Here is a 16,747-nt window from a genome sequence, read left to right on the forward strand (position 1 = left end):
AAAAAATGTTCAATTCTTGAGTGGCCGTCAATCACCTGATCTGAACCCAATTGAGCATGCCTTTTATATGCTGAAGAGAAAACTGAAGGGGATTAGCCCCCAAAACAAGCGTAAACTAAAGATGGCTGCAATACAGGCCTGGCAGAGCATCATCAGAGAAGACACCCAGCAACTGGTGATGTCCATGAATCGCAGACTTCAAGCAGTCATTGCATGCAAAGGGTATGCAACAAAATACTAAACATGACTACTTGTACGGGGTGATCACTGGTTGGTGCGGACTAAGCGAGCCGAAGGCTTTGTTTCCACGCTGTATGACCAATCTAATCTCTCTATTAACTAAGTACAATATATTTGACAGTGGTGTTACTCTTTTTTCTTCCTTGATGTAAATACTTTTTTTGTTTAACAGCGCCGCTCATTGCCTCCAATCTGCACCCACAACATGCTGGATGATTCCAATGATCAAATCCTGAAGGCAATCCGCAGAATTGGATTATTTAACAGCTCAACCGACAGGGTTAAGGTCTGGACATTTTTTTCCTTCATTCGCATGTTAAATTTTTCAACAAATTTTAAACATAGTTGGAGTGGCTTATAAAACTGGACCGATGGTTGTAATTCAAGTACCAAGTGTAGATGGTTGTTAGCTCATAACGTTCATTAACCTGTTGGCTAGATGTAGAAATTGTCATTAGCAATCAACAATTCCTTACTGGTCTGAATGTGTTCTTACTCTCCTTACACTTTACGCCAGTTAAAAAACATATATTGTCCTCACACTAAATTGGGTTCTGTTAGAAAACAAGAGTAAAGGTTAAAATCTGTCGCTCTTCAGATTCTGCACTCATCTGATGTGCTTGCAGGAAGTCCACAGATAACATTTAGTAGGACAAAATGGTAAATTTAATTGTCATATTTCATTTCTCTTTCTCTCTCCCACTCTAAAACTAAATCTACATTTTTTTACATTTTTTTAATTTTATTATTAATTTATTGAACATGTTAAAAAATACAAACACAAATAAACTTGTAAGCAATAAAAAAAGAAAATAAAACACAAAGGAAAACAAACAAATAAGTAACTCAAGTAATACAAATAATATCGTTCATGTTCAAAAGGGGTAAGAAGAAGATCAAAAACTTTTCTGGTCCTACCCCCTCTTATTTTCTATACATTTTCATGGAAAAACAGAATAATGGGAACAAATGGACCCAAAATCTGTTGAACAGTCCACAAACAAGAAATAACCAAACAGAAAAGAAAATCACTGGTCCAGCTCATAACCATTCAATCTTTTGTTTCTGAAGAGTGTTTTTATGGATCTCATTTGTCTTTTATCAGGTTATCTTTCACCCAGAGTTCCTGTCGTCCACCAGCCCATTACTTCCTTTGGATTATGAGGAGTTTGTGCGTGGTTGCCATTTGGGGGTGTTTCCTTCCTATTACGAGCCTTGGGGATACACTCCCGGTGAGTTACAGCTTGTGTAGGCAGAATGGCCAAGCCTTGAGTCATGTTCTTATGTATTTGTTCCGTCTTTTTGAGGAAATTAACATCCCCCTTGAGTTGTGACTGGTGAGAACACAATCCTCAAACAGTCTGAAGAAGAGTCCTGACCCGAAACGTTGCCCATCCATGTTCTCCAGACCCGCTGAGCTACTTCAGCACTCTGTGACTTGCTGTAAACTAGCATCTGCAGTTCTTTGCTCCCCCTCGTCAACATTTATTTCTTACTCATAAGCCAGTGAGAGAAAATCACAAGTTCGCATGGAGCTACATGTAGGCAAAATTGGGTGGAGGTTGGAGTTTTGCATGCCTGAAGGATATTAGTGCGCCATTTAGGAGGATAAGACAGGCGGCCATGTCCCAGTGCTAAACAGGATAGAAGAGTAATTAGCCTGTTACCAAACTCTGAGCCATTAACACACAATGCCTCTTGACAGTGAGTTCTGGTTAAAATTGACACAGTGATTAAGTGATTTTTTATCTTGGGGCTTTATGGTACCAATCTGCTTCTGATTGGCAATCCTGCTCAGAAATGGGACAAAAAGACTAAACTGGTAAATGGAAAAATAAGGGGATATTATTCTGAGGTTGATAGTTGGATCAGGGTAATTTTCGGCACATTGGCCTTCATCAGTCTGAATATTGAGTATAGAAATTGGGAGGCATGTTGCAGTTATATAAGACATTGATGAGGCCACATTTAAAGTATTGTGTTCAGTTTTGGTCACCATGTTATCGGAAAGATGTTGTCAAGCTGGAAAGGGTGCAGAGAAGATTTATGAGGATGTTGCCAGGACTCGAGGGCTTGAGCTATAGGGAGAGGTTGTGCAGACTAGTGATTTATTCCTTGGAGCGCAGGACGATGAGAGGTGATCTTATAGAAGCGTATAAACTCATGAGAGGAATAGATCGAGTAAATGCACAGAGTCTTTTGTCCAGAGTATGGGAATCAAAAACTGGAGGAAATAGGTTTAAGGTGAGGGGGGAAAGATTTAATAGGAACCTAAGGGGTAACTTATTTACACAAAGGGTGGTGGGTGTATGGAACGAACTGCTGGAGGAGGTTGTTGAAGCAGGTACTATCGCAATGTTTCAGAAATATTTAGACAGGTACATGGATAGGATAGGTTTAGAAGGATATGGGCCAAACACAGGCAGGTGGGACTAGTGTAGATGGGGCATGTTAGTCAGCATGGGCAATTTGGACCGAAGGGCCTGTTTTCACGCTGTATCATTCTATGACTCTCTATAGCAGAGAAATCTTTAGTCATGTCTATCTGAGCTATCACTGACCTTGACGTGTGGAGTAAATCAACCTACGCCTAGGTTACAAAATTAACCAAGCTTTTATATTTAAGAGGTTCTTAAATAACTAGAAACATCAGCAGTATGTTCAGTCTGAAGAAGGCAGTCTAAAGGATCCAGACCTGAAATGTCACCTATTCCTTTTCTCCAGAGATGCTGCCTGACCCGCTGAGTTATTCCAGTCCTTTATATCCTTTGATGTGAATAAGCATCTGCAGTTCCTTGGTTCTACTTTAAAGTATTTTCACACAAAGGGTGGTGGGTATTTGGAACAGGCTGCCAGAGGAGGTAGTCGAGGCATGTACTATAATATTTAAAAGACATTTGCACAGGTACATGGATTAGAAAGGTTTAGAGGGACATGGGTCAAATGCAGATGGACAAGTATAAATGGGGCATTTTGGTCAGTTTAGCACTGGGACATGGCAGCCCGTTTAAAAAAATCCAAATGTCTCCCTAATATCCTTCAGGAATAGAAACCTCCAGCCTCTACCCAATTTGACATAATTGTAGGTCCATTTGTACACATTGTGCTGAAGGGCCTGTTTCTGTGCTGTATAATTCTATGATTCCATCTTTCTATCAAACAGTATAAGGCAGGTTTATTTTTGTAAAGAAGAGTTAATTATCTTCCGAGAAACAGGAAACTGCGGGTGCTGCTTTACAAAAAAAATACACAGAGTGCTGGAGTAACTCAACGGGTCAGGCATCATCTTTGGAGATCATAGACAGACGACATTTCGGATCGACCCGAAACATCACCTATTATTGTTCTCCAGATTATTCACCAAAAACTCCCCCAATTATTCACACTTACAAACCTGTGAAGGGCGACAGCATACCAGCTTTTCTAACAATACCTAACCAGTAATTGAGAGGAGAATGGTGTGAATCCTCCTTAATGACTCAACTTTGGGAAACACTTCTCCTCATTGCTGTATGTGTGGTATAAAATATAATATGCAAAATCGTGATTATGACTCCATTGTCTACAGTCACTAGTGCATTGGTACAGAGTACGTTTTGCTATGAATGAAATACTTTGACATATACCAGTGAAATACCTAAATGATATAATGAGCAGCTTCTCAATTGCTAGCAGAGGATTAAGTGTACAGTATTTTAGTGACTCCAGTCAACCCTCGTTATTATGGACCTCTTTATAACAGATTTTGGTTCTAGTGGTCAGAGTGCCCCCACAGTAATCAGGCATCACTGACATAGAAACATAGAAAATTGTTGCAGTAGGCCATTCGGCCCTTCAAGCCAGCTCTGCCATTCAATATGTTCATGGCTGATCATCCAAAATCAGTACCCCGTTCCTGCTTTCTCCCCATATTCCTTGATTCTGTTAGCCCTAAGAGCTTTATCTAACTCTCTCTTGAAAACATCCAGTGATCTTCCACTGCCACTGCCTTCTGTGGCAGCGAATTCCACAGATTCACAACTCTCTGGGTGAAAAGGTTTTTCCTCATCTCAGTCCTAAATGGCCTACCCCTTATTCTTAAACTGTGACCTCTGGTTCTGGACTCCCCCAACATGGGGAACATTTTTCCTGCATCTACTCTGGCCAATCCCGAAAGTATTTTATATGTTTCTGTAAGATCCCCTCTCATCTTTCTAAATTCCAAAAAGTATAAGTCCAGTCGATCCATTCTATCATCATATGTCAGTCCCGACATCCCGGGAATTAACCTGGTGAACCTACGCTGCCCTCCCTCAATAACAAGGACGGTCTCCTTAAGAAAACAGGCTGCTGGTTACTCTGCGGGAGGACTTTGAAATTGACAAGACACTTATTCAATGATACTTTGTTAAACAATGAAGCAAACAGCCTTTTGTATTTTTAGCTTGCTGTAACAAAAGTACATTTTTAGCTGATAAGAAGAACTTTGTATTTGAAACTGCCTCGTTGTCAGAGGGTGCCGGAGAGAATTCCTTACTCAATTATCGCCGACAGTCGGGAATAACAGACACAATTCCCCTCCCTATGGTCTGTTATAACGAGGGGTAATTGTATTGCATCGTATAGTGGTACATCCAGGCACATCTTTATACAAAAGATAAATGTTGTTCATCAATAAGGTCCATCAATCAAAGTTATAAAAAGTTAAGATCACTTTCAACTGCGACTAGATCTCACTCGTCTATTAATATCCCATCATAGTTTAGCGCCAAATGAACAAGTTACTCAGATGCAAAAAATACTGAATAAAATAACGAGTACCGCATACTCAGAGGTTCTGTGAATGGATGATGAGGCAGAGGAATAATAATAATAATAATCTTTATTGTCGTTGTACAAGACAGAAGGTTGTAATAAAGAAAGGGAATATAAGAGAGAACCCAGTAATAGAAACAAAGCTTTTTCGTGGGTACAATTAATCTCACCATGTAAATGGTTTGTATTAAATTATCATCACTAATTCCATTATTTACTTCTATTATACATGGAATACAATGAAAACAACTAATTTCATTGCTACTCTTTGCATAATTATACCACGTCAGGTAGTTTAAACAGCTTGGTTAACTCAAACAGCTTCAAGCATTTTTTAACGTACTGATTCACTGTCTCTGATTCAGTGATGACACATCTGGATAAAGGGAATAACGTTTAGTGCATGAAAAAGTCCAATAAAGTTGGATTAAAGATAGTCCAAGGGTCCTTTGAGGTAGATGGTAGGTCAGGACTGCTTTCCAGTTGGTGCTAGGATTGGTCAGTTGCCCGATAACAGCTGGAAGATATTGGAGTCGACAGCATTAAAAGTTGGGCATAAAAGGACACAAAATGCTGAAGTAATGTTTCAGGTCCTACAGATACTGTCTGTGCCGATTTTGCACCTGCTCCCTGTGACCGTATGGGTTTTTTCCGAGTGCTCCGGTTTCCTCCCACACTCCAAAGATGTACGGGCTTGTAGGTTAATTGGCTTCGGTAAAATTGTCCCTAGTGTGTAGGATGGTGCTCGTGTACGGGGTAATCGCTGGGCCGGTGCAGACTGGGTAAGCGAAGGGCCTGTTTCCATGCTATATCTCTAAAGTCTAAAGTCCTCCACCAAAACATCAAACTGTCCGGGAAGTTTCATCGGTTTGCTGGCTGGAATGTGTGGGTGTAACGCGGACTGACCCTTTGTCTTCCCCACAGCGGAGTGCACCGTGATGGGTATTCCCAGCATCACCACCAACCTCTCCGGCTTTGGATGCTTTATGCAACAGCACATCGCTGATCCAGCTGCGTACGGTAGGTCCCTGCCTCCCTCCCTCCCTCCATCCTTCAATCCCTCCTTCCCTCCCTCCCTCCTATCCTCCCTCCTCCTTCCCTCCACCCCTCCCTCCCTTCCACCCCCTGCATCCTTACCCTGACGGGACGCAGTATTATAGTCACACCCCTTGGCGGTCTCAACAAGTGCAACTTGATGATAAGTTCCCAGAGTGAATACGTCAGTTTGGAGCAAATTGGAGAAGAGAAACAAGATTCATGCAGTAAGAGAATGCTAATACTTTAATTTTAGGTAACTAACTCACAGATATCCCTCTTCCCCCTCCCCTATGTCCCACAAAACACCTTCATCCTCATTCCCCTCGCCTCAACCCTGGCTAACCTTGAACCAGTTTCTCCTCTAAACCTCCCCCTCCACCTGCGTTCCTTCCTCCAGCTTCACAATTTCTATCCTCGAGCTTCAAAATTGGTGGCACAGTGGCATGCGGTAGAGCTCCTGCCATTACAGCGCCAAAGCGCTGGGTTCAATCAAGACTACTGGTGCAGTGTGTACAGAATGTGTATGTTCTCCCTGTGACTGCGTGGGTTTTCTCTGGGTACTCCGGTTTCCTCCCACAGACCAACGACGGTTTGTAGGTTAATTGGCTTTGATAAATTGTCCTTAGTGTGTAAGATAGAATTAATGTAAGCTGGTCAGCTCGGACTCAGTCGGCCAAAGGGCCTGCTTCTGTGCTGTATCTCTAAACTAAACTTAAACTAATCCTCCTCTCCTGTATCCACCTACAGTATCACTTGCAAGGCTTTGTCCCACCCCTTCCTCTCTTTTCCAGCTTTATCCTTACCCCCTACTGCAATCAGTCTGAAAAAGAGTCCCAACCCGAAACATCGCATGTTCATTTCCTCCATAGATGCTGTCTGACCTGCAAAGTTCCTCCAGCACTCTGTGTTTTCCCCAAGAAAGCAAAATCTGCCTGAATAAATCTGCACTGTGTTTAAGTGTTCATTATACAATGCAATCATTGTACTACTGAAACATTCTGAAGTATGTCTTTTCTCTAATTAAAAAAAAAAAAGTAAACCCGAACCAGGGAAACAATAATTTGGAAATGTGTGAAGAAGGGAAACTGCACTTTCTACACCACCCCCCCCCCCCCCCCCCCCCCCCCCCCCCCCCCCATCACCACCACCACCATGACCTTAACTGAGTTGCTTTAATTAAAGTAAATTCCCTTTTCAGTTGTAACAAACTGATGGATTGGATTGACAAGAATGATCTGTTCAAAATGTCATTAGATTGAGCAATCGGCACAGAAGAATTGACGCACTCTACCTTGCACCTCGCTAACTGAATAAAACACGGAAATAAAACGGATTGGTCTTTTGTACGTAATGCTGGCTCAACTCGGCTCCTTTTATCTGGTATCTCCTTCTGTGAGGTAATCATATTAATGATTGCTGCGTGTAGCCGTTTTTTAGGCCATTGCTTTCAATAATATAATTAATGTACTTAAAAACGGCTCTGGTCTTTATAACATGCTGTGCACCATCAAATCTGGCCCAGTTTGAAAGCAAGCAGTGCCCAAAAGGGACGTGTTGCTTGTGTAATGACATTAGGGAGAGGACCAGCAGAGTCCAGATCTGTGTTAATAAAATTACCCACAATGGTGCTAATGCCATGAGCAAATTGGATAACACCTTGCATTTCCTCCCAGTGAATAATTGTTCAACCACACTAAGATTCATTGTTATTAAAAACTAACAAGAGCTAAATTACAATGAAGGCTTCTTTGGAGCTTTGATGAATATAGTGTCATTGGGAATCGCGTGGACTCAATTTTAGAGACAATAGCAGATACAGTCATCATAAAGAAGAACGGACAAAATGTGAAGATCTTTAGACAGGTACATGGATAGAAAAGGGTTAGAAGGATATGGGCCAAATGTGCGCAGGTGGGACTCGCATAGATGGGGCATCTTCGCCAGCCTATTGGGCCGTAGGGCCTGTTTCCATGCTGTATGACTATGATAGTTTGCTTCTTCAAGATTCGACTGTGGCAATGCTCACAATTTGTTCTCCACCTTCCATCTGGTAGTTAAATAGAAGCAGGTTTACACTGAAAAATACGGGTGCTTTACAACAGAGCTCTAGAGACAGAGTTCAATGTCTGCAATCGGGTAGTGGCGATTCAGACAATATCCCAACTTATGGAAGGAACGTTTAGATGCCTGATAACAGCGGGAAAAGCTGTTCCAGAGTCTAGTGGTGCGTGCTTTCAACCTTCTGTACCTATTGCCCGACGGGAGCAGGAAGAGAAAGGACTGGCCAGCTCAGGACATGTTTGATTATGTTAGTTGCTTTTGTGAGGCAGTGTGAAGTAGAAGTGGAGCTAATGGTGGGATATCTTGCCTGTGTGACGGACTGAGCTGCATCCACAATTCTGCAACTTGTTACTGTCTTGGGCAGAGCTGTTCCCAAACAATGCTGTGATACAGCCCAACAGCATGCTTTCTATGTTGCATCAGTAGACATGTGTAAGAGTCATTGGAGACATGCCAAATTTCCCCAGGCTCCTCATGAAGTAAAGGCCTTCTTGGCTGTCAGAACAATGTGGTTGGTCCACGACAGATTGTTGGTAATATTAATGCCAAGGAACTTGAAGCTCTCAACTATTTCCATGCATCATTTACCACATAGCCAACATAACCTTTGTATAAGATGCATTTGCGGAAAGCTGTGTAAAACTCCGTGGCCTAAAAGTCCATCAGGCAAGAATGAAATGCTCGGAGAAGGAGAAAGAGGTGCAGCGCACAGGCCTTGAACCTGGTGAGACGCAGGAGGAGCCCGGCCTGGACTCACCCCATAGAGCCCCGTCCCTCAACGCACTAGAGTCTCCCAACCCCTGCAGAGTAGGTCCACAGCAACGGATTGAATGGCCCCCAGCCAGCAACCAGAATGAATGGCTGCAGTTTGACAAAGACGTGACCAACATAAATCAATCACTTTTGTCAAAGCTGGAGAGAAGCCCCGACCACAACCAATAACAAGGACTGGCCTCCTCTACACAGCCACTGACTGGCAGCTGCACGTCGATCTGGGCAAACAACTGAAATTTCCACAGCACATCACAACAACACCACTCCTGCCAGACATGTTCATCACCTCTAAAGTGACAAAACAGTTGATCATTCTGGAGCTGACAGTGCCCTGGGAAGAGCGTATTGAAGAGGCCAGCGCATCTAGAAGATGTATATTTCATACTGGTGTGGAGTCACATGCTGGAATCTTGTATTGAACAAAATGTGCTGGAGTAACTTAGCAGGTCAGACAGCACCTCTGGAGTACATTGATAGGTGAAGTTTCAGGTCAGGACCCTTCATCAGACTCAGTCCCATCATTATCTTTATTGTAATTCTAGAAGCTGATGGTAAAGAGCACATTTTTGTGGCTACTCTCTGATTTAATATTATCCAGCAACTTGTTGTTTAATTTGCAGGATAACATTTAATGTTGCCCTGCCAACAACCAGAGAACTGTCGCGAGCTACTATCTTCCTCTTTGGAGACCCTCGGACTATCTTTGATCGAACTTTATTGGACTTTTGCGCTAAACATTATCCATGTTCTTTCCCTTTATATGTATCTGTACACAGTGTGAATGCTCGATTGTAATCATGTATAGTCTTTCCCGCTGACTGGTTAGCACGCAACAAAAGCTTTTCACTGTCACCTCGTTGCACGTGACAATAAACTAATCTCAAATCTCAGACCTGTCTTGTCGGTCAGAACTCAGTCCATGTTCTATTTTTCCTTCAGGGATTTACATCCTTGACCGTCGGTTTAGATCACTGGATGACTCGTGCAATCAGCTGACCTCCTATATGTACAGCTTCTGTCAACAGTCTCGTCGGCAGCGTATCATTCAGAGGAATCGTACAGAGCGGCTCTCCGACCTACTGGATTGGAAATACCTGGGAAGGGTAAGGCTCTGTGCTAAATCATCACATTGATTAAACTTCAGTGGAATAGATATTTAACTCGAGTTCCAATGCTACATTGTCACTTATCACAAAACCTTTAAAACGAGAAGTTCCTTGTGCCATCATCTCCACACTGTAAGGGCGGCACTATCAGTGCAGCTGGTAGAGCTGCTGTCTCACAGCACCAGAGACCCAGGTTTGATCCTGACTTCAGGCGATGCCTGTGTGGAATTTGCACATTCTCCCTGTAACCGTGTGGGATTCCTCCGGGGTGCTCCGGTTTCTGCCCACATCCCAAAGGCGTGCAGGTTTGTAGGTTGTGTAGGAAGGAACTACAGATGCTGGTTTAAACCAAAGATAGACACAAAAAGCTGTAGTAACTCAGCGGGACAGGCAGCATCTCTGGAGAGAAGGAATGGGTGGCATTTCTGGTCTCGAAACGTCACCCATTCCTTCTCTCCAGAGATGCTGCCTGTCTCGTTGAGTTACACCAGCTTTTTGTGTCTATCCCAAGTTTGCAGGTTTAAGAAGGAACTGCAGATGCCGCCAGAAGATATGCCGCCTCACGGCTCTAGTGATTCTATGGAGTTTGTACATTCTCCCCGTGACCGCATGGGGTTGCTCCAGTTTCCTCCTACACTCCAAAGGTGTACAGGTTTGTAGGTTATTTGGTTTTGGTAATTATAAAATTGTCCCTGGTGTGTTGGATATTGCTGGTATATGGGGTGATCACTGGTCGGCCCAGACTCAGTGGGCATAAGGGCTATTTCCAAGTTGTATCTCTAAACTAAACTAAACTAAACTTAAATGTCATGAAATTGTGAGCAAAATGCGTTGGGAGAGTCGGTCCCTTTGTAATGGAGTTTTTTAATTGACTTTTCAGTATTATGTCCATGCAAGACAACTGGCCTTAGCCAAAGCTTTTCCGGATTCCTTCACTTCAAGTCTCTGGGAGCCTGAAGTGGTAAGTGACTGTCCTATTGTTCATAATGTTGGCAGTTAGTACTAAAATCAAGATTTGCTTGTTCTAAACCAGGGGTTGCCAAACCTTTTCATCCCGTTTACCCCCGGCAACTTTAATAGCACATAACAATGTTATTTCACTTATTTATGAACAACTAAAGATAAACAGATATACCAGAACCAAACACAGTCAGTCAATGAGAAAAAATATGCACAAATCCAGAATCAACAAATTTACCCCCTTAGTAGGCGAAATTTACCCCCGGGTAGGGGTACATTTACCCCAGGTTGGGAACCCTTGTGCTAAACTTTACACTACTTAATGTCCTTTCAGAGTACATTGTAGTATAATTCAAGTGACTAGCTACTTCGAAGCAAATTACTAATAAATATTGGAGAGAGAGGAAGGAAGCAAAAACCATGTGTGAAAAAGATAGACACAGTGCTGGAGTAACTCAGCGGGTCAGGCAATATCTCTGGAGAACATGGATAGGTGATGTTTCGAGTCGGGTCCCTTCTTTAGATGGGTCTGTGGGACCTAAAACTGCAACTACAGACGCCGGAATCTTGGGCAGAAAACAAAAGTGCTGAAAGAACTCTGTAAGAAGGAACTGCAGATGCTGGTTTAAACCGAAGATAGACACAAAAAGCTGGAGTAACTCAGCGAGACAGAATTTGATTGGAAGAAGGGTCCCAACCCGAAGCGCCTCCACTGATGCTGCCTGACCCACTGAGTTTCTCCAGCACCGTGTGTTATGCTCAAGATTCCCGCATCAGCATTTTTGTCTCTTCAAGGAATATTCAGATGTATAAAATTTCCCGGAGGTTTTTGTCAGTCTCCCTACCTGCTTCCACTACTTGCAACCTCCGGCAACCACCTGCAATCTCCATGAACCGCACAGAAACCTTGGGTGGGGCGCAAAGTCTCCAGAGGTTTCCGTTCAGGTTTCCTAAGTGGGACTGGGGCATAACTCTTTCTTGAAAGCATCCAGAGAATCGGCCTCCACTGCCTTCTGATGCAGAGAATTCCATGGATTCACAACTCTCTGGGTCAAACATTTTTACCTCATCTCTGTTCTAAATGGCCTACTGCTTATTCTTAAACTGTGGCCCCTGGTTCTGCACTCCCCCAACATCGCGAACATGTTTCCTGCCTCTAGCGTGTCCAATCCCTTAATAATCTTATATGTTTCAATAAGATTCCCTCATCATTCTAAATTCCAGTGTATACAAGCCCAGTCGCTCCATTCTTTCAACATATGACAGTCCCGCCATCCCGGGAATTAACCTTCTGAACCTACGCTGCACTCCCTCAATAGGAATGTCCTTCCTCAAATTTGGTCTCACCAGGGCCCTGTACAACTGCTGAAGGAACTCTTTGCTCCTATACCCAACACCTCTTGTTATGAAGGCCAACATGCCATTCGCTTTCTTCACTGCCTGCTGTACCTGCTTGCTTACTTTCAGTGACTGATGTACAAGGACCCCCAGATCTCATTGTACTTCCCCTTTTCCTAACTTGACACCATTCAGATAATAATCTGCCTTCCTGTTCTTGCCACCAAAGTGGATAACCTCACATTTATCCACATTAAACTGCATCTGCCATGCATCATAGCATCCTCCTCACATTTCACACTGCCACCCAGCTTGGTGTCATCTGTGGTCCCAGCACCGAGCTTTGCGGTACTACACTAGTCACTGCCTGCCCTTCTGAAAGGGACCCGTTGATCCCTACTCTTCCTGTCTGCCAACCAAATTTCTATCCATGTCAATACCTTACCCCCAATACCACGTGTTCTAATTTTGCCCACTAAACTCCTGTGTGAGACCTTATCAAAGGCTTTCTGAAAGTCTAGATATACTACATCCACTTGTCTATTTTCCCTTGTCCATTTTCCTAGTTACATCCTCAAAAAATTCCAGAAGATTAGTCAAGCATGATTTCCCCTTTGTAAATCCATGCTGACTCAGACCAATCCTGTTACTGCTATCCAAATGTGCCGCTATTTAGTTTTTTATAATTGACTCCAGCATCTTCCCCACCACCGACGTCAGGCTAACTGGTCTATAATTCCCTGTTTTCTCTCTTCGTCCTTTCTTAAAAAGTGGGATAACATTAGCTCCCCTCCAATCCACAGGAACTGATCCTAAATCTATAGAACATTGGAAAATGATCATCAATGCGTCCACAATTTTTAGAGCCACTTCCTTAAGCACCCTGGGATGTAGACCATCAAGCCCTGGGGACTTATCAGCCTTCAGTCACATCAGTCTATCCAACACCATTTCCTGCCTAATGTGAATTTCCTTCAGTTCCTCTGTCACCCTAGGTCCTCTGGCTACTAGTACTTCTGGGAGATTATTTGTGTCTTCCTTAGTGAAGACAGATCCAAAGTACCTGTTCAACTCGTCTGCCATTTCCTTGTTCCCCAAATTAAATTCACCTGTTTCTATTTTCAAGGGACCCACATTTGTTTTAACTATTTTTTTTCCTCTTCACATACCTAGAGAAGCTTTTACTATCCGCCTTTCTATTCTTGGCTAGATTACCTTCGGACCTCATCTTTTCTCCCCATATTGCCTTTTTAGTTATCTTCTGTTGCGCTTTAAAAGTTTCCCAATCCTCTGGCTTCCTGCTCATCTTTGCTATATTATACTTATATTTTATTTTTCTACTGTCCTTGACTTTGCTTCTCGCCTCTTACTCCCCTTAGAATCTTTTTTCCTCTTTGGATTGAACTGATCCTACACCTTCTGTATTATTCCCAGAAATACCTGCCATTGTTGTTCCACTGTCATCCCTGCTATGGTCTCTTTCAGGTCAACTTTGGCCAGCACCTTCCTCATGCCTCCATAGTCGCCTTTGCTCAACTGTAACACCGACACTTCCAATTTTTCCTTCTTGACACAAAAGGTCCCTGATCCATGTCCTCCACAGATGCTACCTATTAGCATTAGATAATTGAAGGAAACACAAAGTGCTGGAGAAAGTCGGCAGGTCAGGCAGCATCTCTGGAGGGAATGGACAGTTGATATTTAGGGTTGGGACCCTTGTCATAGAGTCATGAAAAAAGGGGCCCTTCAGCCCAACTTACGCACGTCGACCAACATGTCCCACCTACCTGCGTTTGGCTCATATCCCCCTAAATCTAGTCTATCCATGTACCTGTCTAAATGTTTCTTAAACTTTGCAATAGTACCTGCCTGAACTACCTTCTCCGGCAACTTATTCCATACATCCACCATCCTTTGTGTAAAAGAAAATTGGACCTTGTCAAATCTTTCCCCCCTCACCTTAAACCTATGTCCTCTGATTCTCGATTCCCCTACTTTATGCAAGAGACTCTGTGCATTTCCCAGAACTATTCCTCTTATGATTTTGTACACCTCTATAAGATCACCCCTCATCCTCCTGCACTCAATGTCATTCATGTAGAAATATGAATTCACAGTATGTTGGTCCTACTTTCCAGTGCTGTATTAACAAACCTGTTTTTAAATTACAGAGTGAAGGTTTCTGTTACCCTAGACCAGCCTCCAAACCCCCATCACCAGCCACATCCCTCCATTCCAGTCCCTACCACAGCGAGACCGAGGAAGATGAAGAAAGATACAATGAAGAGGAAGAAGCGGAGAAAGACCGAATGAATATAAAACCGATCGCTATGATCAGTTCAAAGTTGGAGAAAAGGAGGGTGAAGAAAAAGAGCCAGGCCAATGAGCCTAGTTCCCCAGGAAGCCTTAGCTACAGCTCGAGTGACCCCGAAAACCATAGTGACCTGGGGGCAGAGGAAAGAAACTAGAGCCTCAAGCTACAATGTTTACAACTACAAAGCTGCCACGTTATACCAAGTCTACAGTGAGGAGTAAACAGAGGGTGAGAAGGTGAGCTGTCTTTAAATGAGTGCAGGTTGTTACAGTTAAATCTCCAAACACCGATATACCTCCATTCACGCTTCCAAGTCACGAGACACAGTAACAAATTGGAATTTCAGCCCCACATCACTGAGATTGTTGCAAGACATTTCTGGGAAATCTCTAAACCCAACAAACTAAAATAAAACGGGTTGGGAGGTGAACCAGAATAGTCGGACTGATTTACATGAGATTGTAAACCTACACTGCAAGTTAGATTGAACAGAATCTGTATGTATGCCACTTGCATGCTTCTCTCCACAAATTAACACATCTTCACATTTCTTCTGTGTAGAAAGGAATTGCAGATGCTAGTTTATGCCAAAGATAGACACAACGTGCTCCAGGCACACAGACACAGAGTAACTCAGCTGCTCAGGCAACATCTCTAGAGGAAATGGATAGGTGACCTTTTGGGTCAGAGTGACTCTAAAGAAGGGTTCCGACCTGAAACGTCTCCCATCCTTTTTCTCCAGACCTGCTGAGTTACTCCAGCACTTTGTGTTTATCTTCACATTTCTTCTATCAGTTTATGGTAGAGGGTACATTTGAAATAGATAATTCAGCATTCAAAACTGGATGTAGAGAAACTAGATTATTTTCAGTGGTTTGCACAGCTGAGATTATTTGTACAGGAATTTAAAGCTTTGCACACTAAATATATGAATTCAGTTGAATCAATTAATAACCATTAGAAGCACTCCAGATGTACAGACAACAACCTGTAAAGCTCTCCAATAATCACCCTCCTGTTATAAGGATCTGGTAGACATTATCATCAAATGGGAAATATGCAAATTTGTTGATTGAAGAATATCTCTTATGATTTTTAAGAAAAGCTGTGTTCCTTGTTTTCTATTTTAATACAATAATCAGGTATGTGATTAGGGAAGTACTTTGTTCAAAGCATTAAGCAAAAAGATGAGCCCACAATGATCATGTGTGAATGTTTAGTAAATGAGGACTGAGAAGTGGGGGAGGTAGTTGTATCTCCTTCCAGTAGGGCCATTTCCAGCCTGGATTACCCTCATATTTGATAGTGGGGGCTGTAACACTGGACTGGCATGAAATATCTAACACAGGAAATGAAGCACCTACTCCTCAAGTCTCAACACAGACAAACCATCCAACACTTTGGGTGCTCATAAGGAGAATGACCATTTGGGTTCAGGCATGGGTGGTGTGTGAAGCCACTTACAGCATGGGCCAGTGTTGCCATGGAATAGTGGAACGCAAAAGCTATTTTTGAGTTGAATGTGGCACTTTAAACAAACAACGGGAATACAACTCCATTTCTGCTCCGAAAGCAAATTGTGAAATTTACGGTTGATGATTTTTTCTCATTGTGAACCCCCAGTTCATTTGTTGAGGATCTCGCTGTACCTTCCTTCCGCCGTTTACGCTGACTTTTGCTGCTGCTCATTCTGGTGGCTGTTCACCGTTGAGGATAAACTTGAACTTAAATGTATTGGTAATTAATTGGCAGTGACAAGTGAAAGAGTGTGAGAAAGTTATTGTAAGGGCATGCAAATAAACGAGTTACTTTTTTAAATAAGGGGTAAATCTCTTTTTTTCATGTCCCATTCCGCACTAAAGCAATGACTCAAAATACCTGGCTGTATCACATTCAATCTTATGTAAGTATTTACTTGGTATAGCTTAATATCACAAACTTCATCTCACAAACTCTAAATGTTTACTTGATATCGTTTCATCACACTTCCTTTATCACAATGCTCAGACATTCAGTTGCACAAACTCACAGCTCAGGTTGAAGCAGCAAAGAGCTCTTAGATATTTGTTGGCTTCACAATCTCAGGGCATCTTAAAGCACTTTTGATGTTATGCAATAAAAG

The 16,747-nt window shown here is 42.7% G+C and overlaps 1 protein-coding gene across 1 annotated transcript in view; it reads left to right on the forward strand.

Moving 5' to 3' along the window:
* The window catches only part of LOC116984719 (glycogen [starch] synthase, muscle-like), a 62,991-nt gene extending 46,548 nt beyond the window's left edge, over positions 1 to 16,443 (forward strand). The window contains exons 11-16 of the mRNA XM_033039053.1: positions 413 to 526; positions 1,346 to 1,472; positions 5,959 to 6,054; positions 9,847 to 10,010; positions 10,894 to 10,974; positions 14,483 to 16,443. Coding sequence (XP_032894944.1) covers positions 413 to 526; positions 1,346 to 1,472; positions 5,959 to 6,054; positions 9,847 to 10,010; positions 10,894 to 10,974; positions 14,483 to 14,779 — 879 coding nt within the window. The 3' untranslated portion in view covers positions 14,780 to 16,443. The remainder of the gene's footprint in view (positions 1 to 412; positions 527 to 1,345; positions 1,473 to 5,958; positions 6,055 to 9,846; positions 10,011 to 10,893; positions 10,975 to 14,482) is intronic.
* Positions 16,444 to 16,747: the final 304 nt, after the last annotated feature.

The sequence above is a fragment of the Amblyraja radiata genome, chromosome 20, assembly GCF_010909765.2.
Source record: "Amblyraja radiata isolate CabotCenter1 chromosome 20, sAmbRad1.1.pri, whole genome shotgun sequence".
NCBI classification, from domain to species: domain Eukaryota; kingdom Metazoa; phylum Chordata; class Chondrichthyes; order Rajiformes; family Rajidae; genus Amblyraja; species Amblyraja radiata.